The following is a 14,174-nucleotide window of genomic DNA, read 5'->3' as shown; positions in this document are numbered from 1 at the left end:
CTGGTGCTGTCTCTGACAGTGTTCAGCTTCTGTTTATTAGACCATCGGTCTGACAATGTTTCAAAGCTATCCATAAGGTTTTCAGTAACTAATTCCACAGAAGTAGACGTCTGTTAATCCTCGGCAGTTTGTTCTTTAGTCTGGAAGTGCTACTGCAACCAGTTCACATGGGTGTCCCTGATTGTATTTGAAACACCAGTGACATACCTTATAGCATCACAGCAACACACAAGCCACCACCATATGACAAACGGACAGACATGTGGTAGAGGCCCAGACTCTCTGGGTTGAAATCATTATTCCAGACAAGTTGCTCAATCTCTCTTAGTTTCCTTACCCATAAAAAGGGGATAATAATAGTGTCTACCTTATGGGAACTGATATGAGAATTAGATGGATTAATACATGCAAAGCAATTAGTACTTGACATCTAGAAGCACTCAAGAGAATTTAGTTAGGCCTTAGTGACGGATTCACTACAGGGGAAAGAGGGATGTAGGAAACATCACAAATGACTAAAACCCAGCCAGAGCCCTGCCATCAAGTCCATTCTGCCTCAATTACTCTATATAAGGTGTCTGAAACTGTCCCTCTTAATGGGAAATAGGTGTTGTTATTGTTAAGTACAATTGAGTTGGTTTCCACTCACAGTGACTGTACAACAGGGCAGAACATGACTCAGTTCTTCATCATTGTGCTGCTGTTTGCCCTTCTCAGGAGCATTCCGGCTGTACTTTTTCCAAGACAGATGTGTTCAATCTTCTGGCACTCCATGGAACTTGCAATGTTTTTCACCAACACCATAATTCAAATGCCTCAATTCTTCTGTGATCCTGCTGTTCATCATTCAGCTTTTCAATGCTTATGGGATGATTGAAAATACCGTGGTTAGGTCAGGCACACCTTATTCCTCAAAGTGACAGTTTTTTATTCCCTAACATTCTGCAGAGGTAAAGTCTCCTTTCTTTGGTGCAGAACAACTCTTGCACCTGTGCCAGCAAGAAGATCCTTTTCTCTGCCATGTATGCCTCCTGCCGGTCCCACTGAGGACTGGTCTCCTTTCTGTCCCCTTAGGACTGAACCCTCCAATCCTCCTACCACCAACGCTGCCACAGGGCCCTCTCCAGACCGGTCACAGTCTTCAGTGTTAAATTCTTGGACTCACAGCTCATTTAGGTTCCGTGCTTCTTTTCTCTCTGGTCACTTTCTCTTCTCTCCTTTCCGCTGCATGAACAAGGAGGCTTCAGAAGTTGGTCGAAAATTCCGTTATCTTTTAAGTCCATTTTTCCATGAACTCTTTGAAGCTCCTTTGTCTTTATTGACTCTTGGTTAATTTTAAGGCATGATCCTTCCATTAGAGTCATGAACTGGCGAACCCCCATCTTGGTGGGCCACAGACACTTCATTTGCACAGTGGATAGTCACTTGTTGCAAAATTCTGCCATGTGGTCTCCAGGTTCACTTCTCTCAGCAAGTGCATATTTCCCAACTACTGTTCTTTCCTATTTGTTTGCAACTTTTGCCTTCCAACAGCCAATAATTATCAAGGCTTCTTGATTGCATGTTTAATCAATTTCAGACGAAAGATATTAGAATTCTTCATCACTACCCATCGTGGCTGGTATATACTTTTGAATTATAGTTGTACAGATTAGAATTCTTCATTCGTAGATAGACATTATCGTGTCACAGAGAGCATGGTGTTTCAAGATAGAGCGTGAAGTGTCCTTCTTGATGATGGATAAGAAGCATGATGGAATTTTGCAGACCAACAACTTTGTTATCTCAAATACCATTTTTTTTCAACTATACATGTGAACATCTCTAGATGGAAAATAAAGAAGTCAAATGTCAAAAATAAGATTCCAGGAATTTATTTGATGCCAATTGAAATGTTTCAATTAACTAACTAATGAACCACTGGAAGCTCTCACTGGTCAGTGTCCAGAAATTTAGAAGATAGTTACTTGCACAGCTGGTTGGAAGAGATCCGCATTTGTACCGTTCCAAAGAATGGTAGCCCAACAGAATAGTGAAATTATAGAACAGCATCATCAATATCACATTCAAGTAAATTTTGCTGAAGATCTTCCAACAATAGTTATATTGACAGGAAGCTGCCAGAAGTTGAGGCCAGATTCAAAAGAGGACATGGACTATGGGATAGCATTGCTGATATCAGATGGATCTTGGCTCAAAGAAGAACATCCTAGAAAGATGTTTACTTGTGTTTCATTCACTATACAAAGGTATATGGATTATAATAAATCATGGCACCTAGCAGTCAAGTGTGTTAGACCCCTATGCCACTGGGGTACCTCATAATAAACTCTGGATACCCTTGAGAAGGATTTATTCCAGAACACATCATGATACTCAAGCAGAACCTGTACATGGATCAAGAAACAGTTGTGCAAACCGAACAAGGGAATACTGCATGCTTTAAAAACAGGAAAGATGTTCTTCAAGGTTGTCTCATACCATCATACTTCTTCCGTCTGTATACCAAGCAAATCGCCAGAGAAGCTGGATGTTATGTAGAAGAGTACAGCAGCATCAGGACTGGAGGAAGGTTTATTAACAACCTGTGAAATGCAAATGCCACCACCTTCCTTGCTGAAAGTGAGGACTTGAAGTACTTGCTGATGAAGACCAAGCATTGCAGCCTAAATATGGATTATAACTTAATATGTCAAGAAGACCAAAACCCTCACAGCTGGACCAATAGGTAACATCCTGGTAAATGGAGAAAGGCGGAAGTTGTCAAGGATTTTGTCTTGTTTGGATCCACAATCAGTGTTCATGGAAGCAGCAGTCAAAAGATCAGAAATGCATTACATTGGGTAAATCTGCACAAGACCTCTTTAAAGTGCTGAACAAACAAGGATGTTACTTTGAGGATTTGAGGTGAGCATGATTCAAGCCATGGATTGCCTCTTCTGCATGTAAAAGTTGGACTTTGAATAAAAGTCTAAGAAAACCCCCAAAGAAAAAGTCTGAAGAAAAATCAATCTGTTTGAACGATTGTATTGACAAAGAATGCTGAAAGTACCATGACTTGTCAAAAGAACAAACAAGTCTGTCTTAGAGACAAAGATGGCAAGACTAGGTCTCACACTTTGGACATGTTACCAGGAGAGACCAGTCCCTGGTAAAGAGGAGGGACCGTAGAAAGAGGAAGACCCTCAGGATTAATTGGGTTGACACAGGCTGCAATAAGGGCTCAATTGTGAGGATGGTGCAGCACCAGCTGGTGCTTCACGCTGTTGTAATTAGGGTCACTCTGAGTTGGAACCCACTCTGTGGCATCTAACAACTTCGTGACTTCATTTGCATAGTGTATTGACCAATCCCTGCAAGGCGCATACAAATGCTAGGGCAGGCTGGAGTATCAAACCAAGTTCTTATTTACTGTTCACTGGAAAACTGGGTCCAAGGTAAGGCTTAAGGAAAAATTTCTTAAGCTATTTTCCCAAAGAACCAAGGCAACAGACACATGAAGAACGTCTTTTCATCACAGGGACCTTGCAGAATTCCACAGTGGCCCTTGTGCAGTTTTGCTCATCCTGTATTTCTTTAACGCACAGGCCAACACACAGGGTTTTTATTACTGAATCACTTAAAATTTGGTTATGCACTGTGTAAGAACTTGGGATTCAAAGATAAATGTGATTTATCAAGCCCTGTCCTTGGGGAATGTATAGATAATCCTTATGAGTTAATAAAAATAACCACATTTGTTGAAGGCTTGATCTATATCAAACATGGGGTTAAGAACTTCGCTCATAACTCATTATATGACACATTCCTTCCCACAATCCTGTAGGTAGATACCATTTCCTCCCCTTCTCTTCCATTTTAGATGGGAAAGATTGAGGTTTTGAGAGTATAATGAACTTTCCCACATCTAGTTAGTAATGGGTATGGATTTGCCCCCAGACCTGTCCCCCATCAAGCCAAGGTTAATTACATTCGATCACTCCTTTTCTTAGGGCTGTATGCCTATGTCTCATGTAGAGCAGTCTTGGGCCTTTTTCAGTTTATATAACAGAAGCATAATTCAAACTAGCTTGAGTAAACAGGGATTATAATGATTATTGTGACTGTAAACAAAATTCAAGCCTTAAAGAGGGTCTTTGAAGTACAGATTGCTTCATAGCCTCGGTTACTGTCAGGGCCTTAACTTCTCCTTCTCTCTGCTCTGCAATCCTTTCTTTATTGACTTTATTTTCAGAGAGGATTTTCCATGGGACCCGAAGAGCAAATGCTGGCAGCCCTAAATCAATATTTTCCTTATAGCTTAGGATTTCAGAAGAACTTTTTTTCCTCTGAGAGCAAATGGATTGATAAGCCTGGATCATCAGCATATTTGGGGGGCTGGAAATGCAGAGCTGGTTCTACTTTAATTGCATGGACCACAGAGGTGGGTAATAAGTATGCTGAGAACAGGGCAAGGGAATTAGGGTGGAGATTTGGACAGAGCACGTGCAGAATCTGTGACAATAACTTGGCACTGTATTTTCCAGACCCCTTGCTTCCTCTGATGGTCGAAGTTTCTGAGAATCTCATGAGCAGAGGAATCCTTAAAAGACTGAGTATGCATGTGGAAAGTAAGAAATACCAAGACTGGCCATGCCGGCGGGGACAGGTTTCTTCCTGCTTGTGGTTAAGTGTCATCGAGTAGTCTCTGACCCCTGGTGACGCTGTGCACAACAGAACTAACCACTGCCTGGTCCTGTGCCATCCTCACAAGTTGTTCCTATGCTTGACCCCATTGAAAAAGCCACTGTGTCAGTCCATTTTGTCAAGGCCCTTCCTCTTTTTCCACTGCCTCCCTGCTTTACCAAACATGATGTCCTTCTCCAGGGACTGGTCTCTTCTGACAACATGTCCAAAGTATATATGACAAAGTCTTACCATCCTTGCTTCTAAGGAACATTCTGGTTGTATTTCTTCCAAGACAGATTTGTTTGTCCTTTGTTGCTTCCCTGCTAGATGGCTGTTTGTTTAACTTCATCTTTAAGACCCCAGACAGGGTAACTTCTAATAACTGGGCACCATCAGCTTTTCCACAAAATTGCTTCTGCACCCATTTTTACTTCGGCGATTGTGTTGGGCCACCATCACAGAATGCGAGCTTATTAGAACAAAGAGTTCTTGTGTTGAGGGAGGACTTGAGTAGAAGCCCAATGTCTGTCTGCTACCTTTATACATAGCATAAAAATATATTTACATAGACCAAATTCCTATCGTTACATATTGATTTGACATATATACATGCCTATATTTAAACCTCCTTAAATGTCTTTCACCTCCTAATTCTTTCTTCTATTTCCTTTTACTTTCCTCCTGTCCCACTATCATGTTTGGCCTTCATTCGGCTCTCTGCACTTCCTCTTGGCTACATTGCATGTGATCAAACCCCACCAGGTATTCTACGCCCTCCTCACCATCAATTTTAGATCTCTTGTTGTTCCCTTGTCCCTAAGTTTGTTGGCTCCCCCTTTCTTTCCCCCACCTCTTCCTTTCCCATGTCTCCCCACTGCTCCCTAGACAAGCCGTTGGTCCCGTTGTTTTCTCCTTGGGATTGCTGATCTTGTCTATCTTATATTGGTAGACTTTTTTGGGGAGGAGGGGTGTTATTATGCCAGATTTTGGGGGGGTTAAAAATTTTTAATCAGTTTATTGGGGCTCATACAATTCTTACCACAATTCATACATACGTCAATTGTGTAAAGCACACTTAGACATTCAGTGCCCTCATCGTTCTCAAAACATTCGCTTTCTGACTTTTTTATTTTAAGCGAGAAGGGAAAGAGAAGAGTTTATAAATAATTCCAGGCCTGTCTACTGACCTTTATGAATGTTTTCCAATTGGGTCTGATGAGGTGCCAAGCCCTTGTCCCCTGAGTCTGAAGTCTAGTTTCGGGAATCTTCTCTATTGTGCTCCCTTGATGTCATGTTTAACTCTCACATGCACATGAGCCAGTTGAAAACACCACGGCTTGGGTCAGGTGCGCCTTAGTCTTCAGAGTAACACCTTTGCTTTTCACCGCTCCAAAGAGGTCTAGTGCTGATTTACCCAACGCGATCTCTTGACTGCTGCTTTCATGATCACTGATTGTGGATCCAAGCAAGACAGGATCCTTGGCAACTTTGATCATTTCCGTGTTTATCATTATAGTACCTATATTAGTCCAGTTGTGAGGATTTTGGTTTTGTTTGCATTGAGTCGTAATCCATACTGATGGATGCAGTCCTTGATGTCCATCAGCAAGTGCTCATGTTTTTCAGCAAGCAGAGTTGTGTCATCTGCATTTTGCTGGTTGTTAATAAGCCTTCCTCCAATCTGATGCCACATTCTTTTTCATATCAGCCAGTTTCTCTGATTATTTGCTGAGCATACAGATTGAATAATTATGGTGAGAGAATACAACCCTGATGTGCACCTTTGCTGATTTTAAACCATGCACTCTCCTCTTGCTCTGTTCGAGCAACTGCCTCTTGATCTATCTACACGTTCTGCATGAGCACAATGAAGAGTTCTTCCCATTGGGAATTCCCATTTTTCTCAAGGGCATCTAGTTTTATATGATCCACACAGTAAGATGCCTTGGCATAATCAATGAAACACAAGTAAATATCTTTCTGATATTTTCTACTTGGAATCAAGATCTATCTGACATCAGCAATAATATCTCTTCTTCTACCTTCTGAATCCATCCTGAACGTCTGGCAGCTGCCTGTCAATATACTGCTTGAACTGATGTTGGATGATTTTCAGCACAATTTTACTTGGATGTGATATTAATGATACTGTTCTATTTATGATAGCTCTTGGGTCACCTTTCTTTGGAATGGTCACAAATATAGATCTCTTCCAGTGAATTGGCCGAGTAGCTGTCCTCCAGATCTCCTGGCATAGACTAATAAGTGCTTCCAATGCTTCTTCAGCTTTTTGAAATATTTAATTGATATTTTGTCAATTTCTAGAACCCTGTTTTTGGCTTAGAAGGACCAGCTGATCACTTCAAAATAAGTAACTATTGAAAACCTTATGCATAACATGGAAACACTGTCTTCCTCCTTATGAATTTCTTAATAGAATTCTCTCTTGTGATGATACATGTCTTCCAACAGTAAATCTTTCTCTTGGAAAGACAAGAACCTGAATTCCAATAACACTTGCCAATAACTATTTATCTATCAAGTATGATAGTATCAGAGTATTTAAAGTTCTCCCAAGTTGTAATCCTTTCAGGACAGAATTATTTTCTGCTGTGATTTTTTTATTGATAAACATGAATTTTCAGTAATACAAGGCATACTGAAATCTAGGAGAAAAATTTTTTGAGGAGTGTGGATTGCAGACAAAATTGGCATTTGTATGAAATTCTGTGGACTCTGATGGCATGATTGGTAGGGTTAGAGGCCGCTTTTAGAGATGCACGAACTTATACAGGATCCCATCAGGCAACGGCATATGTATTATAACTGGGCTAGCAGCTTCCCCGGAAACCTGAGAGCTAATGCTGTGGGTTAGTTATTCTGTCCCTGGGTCGTGAAAGGACTAAGAGGTTAAGGGTGCTGTTCGGAGCCAGGACCGCCACCCTTCAGCCTCGTGCTCATGGTGCTTTCCTCTTGTCATGGTGTTAAAATGAATGGGTTGTAGGCACAGCCCGATCACCTACCTCATCCATTATTCTATCATGCAGCTATGTAGAATTGGAGAAAACAGAGGGTGTAAACTGAGAGGAATTGCTAATAGTGATGAAATATACTTCCTTTGTAAGAACAGATCCAAAGTTATAGATAAGGAGAGATTCTTGGGCAAGAATAAGAGGGGGCAGGGCAGTAGTATGAGAGAAAATTATACGCAAAATGGCTTATTTCAAGAGTATTCATTTCCTTTCTCTTTGAAGGTGAATGCTGAAATATTAGACATGGCAGAGAATGCGTTTGATGATGAATACCTGAAATGCACTGACAGAATGGAGATCAAATATGTTCCCCAGCTGCTCAGTGAGGAAAAAGCAAGCCACCAGCTCTTGGCAACTGTGTGGGAAAATGCCAGAACCAAGTGGGACGCTCAGAAGACTCAGCTCCTGCTCCCGGAGAGCTTTAAAGACAACCATGGGACAGCCCTGATGGCATACATTTCTGAAGCTCAGGAACAAACCCCCTTTTACCTCATGTTCAACGAAGCTGTGAAGATGGCGGGCCAGTCTCGGGAAGACTACATCTATAGTTTCCAGTTTAAAGCGTTTCATTTTTACCTGACAAGAGCGCTGCAGTTCCTGAGGAGCCCTTGTGAGGACTCTTACAAGACTGTGGTGTACGCCAAAAGCCAGGGCGCTTCCTTTCTGTTCGGAGGGCTAAACCAAGCCAGGTTTGGCCACTTCACCTTGGCGTATTCAGCCAAACCTCAAGCTATCAATGAGCAGGATAGCCTGCTCATCATCAACACATGCTTTGGCGTTTCCATTGAAAAATTTTTAGATAAAGAAAGCAAAAGGACTGTTTTAATTCCTCTGAATGAGGTGTTTCAAGTGTCACCGGAAGAGAACAGCAATAGCCTTTTTCTTCGAAGCACAAACAAAACCTGCAGCCACTACGAGTGCGCATTCCTAGGCGGTGAGTCTTTCTGTTGTGTCTGTGCGTGTCCAGGAGTAGAGGGTGTGGCAAGCCGAGGCAGAGGGTGCCGTCAAGTAAGGGGAGGCAGAGCTGTGAGAGGAGAAATGACACTGCTCATTTCTAGGTTAGCTCCTTTCATACTGGCCGTGTATTTTCTCATCCTTTAGTTTCATCAAATACTGTTTCTACAGAGTTACAAATTAAAACAGTGCTCCAAAACCTAGAAATGGCCAGTGGCTGTCAAGTCAGCTCCCACTTGAAGGAGATCCCGTGTGTGTCGAAAAGAACTGCTCCAGCGCATTCTCAGTGCTGATTTGGGGGAAGTAGATCGCCAGGACTTTCTTCTGAGATATTTCTGGGCAGATTTGAACTTCCAGCTTTGCAGCTGGCAACTAAAGCAGCAGCCTTGCCCAGGGGCAGTGCTGTCACCCAAGGGACATTTGTCCATGTCTGGCAACAGTCTGGTTGCCGCAGCAGGGAGGAAAGTTACTACTGATTGCTAGGAGTAGACTCCAAGGACAATGTTAAACAACACACAGGAAAAAACCCCAAACAAAGAATTATCTGGCCCCAATGGCTTCTCGATGTTAGGAAATCTAAAAAGCTTATGATGAAAAGTAGTCATCTACTGCCCAACCAAATTCTCCACCCCATCCCATGCATTCCCATTCTTCACTGATATCCATGTTTAATTCTTTTAACATCCCCTGCCCCCTCCCCCCCACCGTTACTTACTGTCAGGTTTTAAGTAACATATTCGAACATGTTATTTCTTGATTTTAAAAAGTTTGGCCAACATTTGTTTCTTGAGAGGGTGAGTGGACTGTTGGTGGCACTTTGGGTTCGGCATCGGCCGGCTAGCCAGATGAAGCCATCTGCTTACAGCCTCGGAAATCCTGTAGTGGGTCCTAAGCATTGGAATTGACTCAGTGATACTGGGTTTGGCTTGAGATACAGGATGAGCGCTCTCTAGACCATTGCTTTACTCTGTTGCTGTGGAGTCAAACCCAAGTCACAGCACCCATACAGGACAGAGCAGAACTGCCCCATAAGATTTTCAAAGTAGACTGCCACATCTTTCTTCCATGGCCCACCCAGTGGGTTTAACTGCCAGTCTTTTGGTTAACATCCTGATGCTTAACCACTGCACCACCAGGGTCCTGTTTCCATTGCTTAGTGGTCCTTTATGATCTGGTGGGGTAGTGGTTACATGTTGGATTACATTCTGAAAGGGCAGTATTTCAAAACCACCAGCTGCTTTGCAGAAGAAAGATGGAAATTTCTTCAAGAGTTATAGTCTCAAATTCTGGGGGCAGTTTGACCCTGCTCCACAGGGTGGCTGTGTGTCAGAATTGACTCTCGGACAGTGAGCAAGAGCCCCTGATGACACTGTCTGAAACACAGTGCATTTCAGAAGCCCCCGCAGCTCAGTTTCAGTTGGGTTCCTACGAGTCAGAATCTACTCCAGAGCGGTGGGCTTTTGGTCGGGGTTATTCTCTCTGTATAGTAGAGAGCTGAGTTCTAACTGAGTCAAAGTTGTATTTCCTTTGCCTCACTTACCCCAAGGTCGTTAGTTATAAAGGTGGTCCTGGTGGCCCAGGGAGTTGTGGCAAGCTGCTAACTGGAAAGTCAGTGGTTCAAACCCAAAAGTGGCCGTGGGGGGAAAGAGGGGCCTGTGTGCTCCCATATGGAGTTGTGATGAGTAGAAACCGACCGGATGGCAGTGAGTTTGAGTGTTTGAGTTTTGAGAGAAAGATGAAGTGATCTGTTCCCATGAAGACTTACAGTCCCAGAAGCCCTCTGTGGGCTTGCTAGAGGTCAGGCTCAATTCAGTGACGATGACTTTGGAGGGTTTTTTTAGTTTGCTTTATTTGTTTGTTGTTTCCTTAGTGTTTATATTCCATCATTAATTCTACCCTAATCACTTGGATCCCAAACACAAAGCTATCAACTCTGCCCCAACTCATAGCCCCCCTGTAGAATGGGATAGAGCCATCGCTTGGGTTTCCAAGGCTGTAAATCTGTACAAATTTAGACTGCCTCATGCATGAGGTCAAAGTCATTATGCAAATGCACATTGCCTCGCCCATGAGGTCACAATCATTTGTGGGGGCATTCTGATTGCAATGACCAAAGTAAGCACTGCTGTCTATTTGATGAAAGGTGGCCTGGTGGATCGTAATGGGTTGCTAACCACATGGGCAGCTGTTTAAGCCCAGCAGCTGCTCAATGGGGAAATGACTGCTCCCATAACCCATTTAGTTGTCCTATGAGTCAGAACCGACTTGATGGCAGTGCGTTGGGTTGGGTTTGGGTTCGCTTGATGGACATGGACGGGTATAGGAGTCCACAGAGCCTCTGGGGGACTGGGGTAGTGATAGCACAATAGGGGTAGAGCTGTCAGGTGGACTCTGAATGAGTCCAGGCTCCATCCGACCCATGTGAAGTTCACCTGAACCGCTCTCTGAGGAAAGGGGGGATGGGCAATGGCTATGGGCCCGTCAGTGTTCGATGATCCAGTAAACAAAAGCAAGCATAGGCTTACTTGCCTTTACTAACCTGTAGGGAATAGTTTCATGTGTTTTCACTACATCTGCAGGTTGGGGGAGTGATTTTTCACAAGAGGTTAGCAAATAAACACAAGTAAACCCCAAGCGTATGCTTCTTAGGAAGTCCACCCATGGGGCCTTACGGGGTTCAGGCAGGGGTTATGTGGCAGCTTCTCGCAGCCACCAGGAGAAAGGCCTTTTTGTCTCATTTGTTCAGAGGGCAAGGGTGGGAACAAAGATCTCAGAAACCCTAGAGTGGTGTCAACCGAAAATAAAATCCTCGGTTGCCACCTAGAGATGACAAATGGGAATGCAGGGTCAAAAATTCCCTGAACATTGGACAAAAAGACCTGGGGTTTTCAAGGATAAGCCAGAAGATTGGAATCAGAACTCTCTCCCTTTTGATGTGCCTCATGCACTAGCCGTGAAATATGACTGTGCCTCTGAATGATGAAAAGATCATGTTGCTAAAAAGGACACACACACACACACACACACACACGGCATTAAGAAATTGGTGGGAACATTCTATTATCGTTTAATTCCACTGTCCTCTGAACTTGGGAAGAAGTCCCAGGTGACAGTGGTTAAATGTAGGGTTGCTAATAACCACAAGGCCTGAATGCCAAACCCACCAGCCACTCTGGTGGAAGATGAGGCAGATTTAAATTGATGTGGCCCTTTCAGAAAAAAAAAATTACTCAAGCGCCCTCTGGCAAGTTGAAGAGTTCCGTACTAGTACTCTAGTTCATAATCCAAGATGAAGTGCAAGGTCTGCTTTTGCAGCCCCTCTGGGTCATTCCAGCGCCCCCAGGGTCAGAATCGACCGCTTTGGGACACACAGATTTGCAGTCTCAAAAGCCCTGGTCTGTCCCGTCAGGTGGCTGTGAGTCGGATCTACTTGAAGGCTTACTCTTGTTTCAGAGGGAGCTCCCTTGTGCCAAGTCGAGCTGCAGTCCATGGGGCTCTTTTGGGAATAAGTGAATTCCAGCACCCTGGGGCTGTACGTTTGAATGTACTCTCTAGTCCATTGAACTGGGCTTGCTTATTCCTGTTTCATTTACAGACTCTTACCTGCCAGTCAGTCATGCTGTAGGTGTTTGGCTTTTATGTGTGCGCATTTTCTTCTGGTTCTTCCATTGATTTTGCTTATACTAAGCCCCCCCCTCCGCACCCCTGTTTCTTATCTAGGTTTTGGATATTAGAGACTTTTCCTCAAATGCCTGATTAATCGTGGCTGTACTTTGGATTAGCTTGATTGGAGACTACACTAAGGCTGGGTGGTGATGTTGGGGTTGGCTGGGGGGAGGGGCGTTAATAATAATGGCCGAATCTGTAGGCCCTGTCTGTTGGGCTGACCAGTTTCCTCAGAGAGTACTTTCGGTTTTCTCCTACTGGAGAGAGTGTATGGGGAGAGAAGTCGTATGTCCCCTGGGAGGGTATTTTGGGAGCTGAGAGGAAGAGGGTCTGGACCGGCACGTGGGCTCTCACTTTCACCCAGGCCTTTTCTTCCCTTTCATCTGTGCTAAAGTTCCCGAGTTCCTAGCTTTGCTGGTTCGTGACCTGCCAAGAATAAGCTTTATTCCAGTCTCTGTCAAGGTCAAGGAGAAACAGTTTTAAGATCTTGTTCCTTATACAGAATTTTACCCATTCCTTATATTCCCAACCCCAGCCCACCAAGTGCCTCCAGTTCCTGAGCCTTTCTGGAATTCTGTGGCAACATCTCCTGCCTTAGACAGTCGGTGCCCTTCCTCCCTAGGGGGCTTCACTACATCGCTTAGTCTCTCTTCCATCTGCTTTCCATCATTGAGTATTAATGTAATATTTTTGTCATACGAGGTTGTCTCATTCATTCATTTTGTCATGTTTATTCCTCTGTGGTACTTTGGTTCAGGAGGAAGCAGAACGTAAACATAAATATTTAGACCACCATGTTAAGTAGGATTCCTAGTTGGTTTGGCTTTTGCGTTTTGTTTTTATCTCATGCAAAATGTATCCATTTCAAATTCTGCTGACTTCTGGCCACACTTGCCTCAGTGGTGGCTGAGCTGCCTTCGGAGTTAACCAGTTGTATGGGTGTGATTTCTTTTGCTGATGTATCGGTGTTTTCTTGGCCATTCACTCTTTCTGTGTTGTCCCTGCTACTCAGGGGTGTCCTGAGATGGGGAGTACATTTGAGACCTTTTGACCTGGATCTTTCCAAGGTATTCTGGGTAAGATAGAGAGCCTCAGCTTGATGCTCCAAAGGAGAGGACTTCCCAAACCGACAGACAAACTCCCTGCCGTCAAGTTGATTACTTTCTCATAGCAACCCTACAGGACAGAGTAGAACTGCCCCTGTGAGTTTCTGAGTCTGTAAATCTTTACAGGAGTAGAAAGCCTCATCGTTTTTTCTCCCATCGAACAGCTTAGTGGTTTTGAACTGCTGACCTTGAAGTAAACTCTCCTACACCACCAGGACTCCTCAAAGGAATGGACTTGGGGCCTAGAAATCATGTGGGGCAACGAAAACACTGGGCAGAGACTACAGACCTAGGTCATGGCTTCTTGTGACTTTCACAAGCTGTGGGACTTTCCATGATGATTTAAACTTAAGATTATTCTTATAATAAGGGGGTTGAACTAGATGATCTTGAGTTCTTCCTACCTCTGAAGTTGTATGACCCTGACTTATTTTTTCTTTATACGATTAACTATTTCATTATAGAGAATGATTTAAATATTATATGCACATTTGCAAACATAATCAAATGAAGTGATAAACTTGCTACCCAACCTAAGAAGAGAAATATTAACAATTTTCTTGTGTGTAGCTTTACTCTACTCTTAACATTACATGATATTCCATTGTTTGAACACAATGGCCCATAGACATTTGGATTGGTTCTAATTTTTTGTTATTATTAACAGTGTTCCTATGCACACTTAATTTTTTCTACTTTATTTTTTTATTTAAATATATTCAAATTATTTATACTTGAACATAGCAAT

General features: G+C 43.1%; 1 protein-coding gene across 4 annotated transcripts in view; it reads left to right on the top strand.

The window, feature by feature from the left end:
* ART3 (ADP-ribosyltransferase 3 (inactive)) overlaps positions 1-14,174 on the top strand; it is a 40,757-nt gene that overhangs the window by 13,724 nt on the left and 12,859 nt on the right. For all 4 annotated transcript variants that reach the window (XM_075544184.1, XM_075544186.1, XM_075544183.1 and 1 more), the window contains exon 3: positions 7,923-8,634. In XM_075544184.1, coding sequence (XP_075400299.1) covers positions 7,923-8,634 — 712 coding nt within the window. The remainder of the gene's footprint in view (positions 1-7,922; positions 8,635-14,174) is intronic.

This window comes from Tenrec ecaudatus, chromosome 3 (assembly GCF_050624435.1).
Source record: "Tenrec ecaudatus isolate mTenEca1 chromosome 3, mTenEca1.hap1, whole genome shotgun sequence".
Classification (NCBI taxonomy): Eukaryota; Metazoa; Chordata; class Mammalia; order Afrosoricida; family Tenrecidae; genus Tenrec; species Tenrec ecaudatus.
This window is presented reverse-complemented; position numbering and strand designations above follow the sequence as displayed.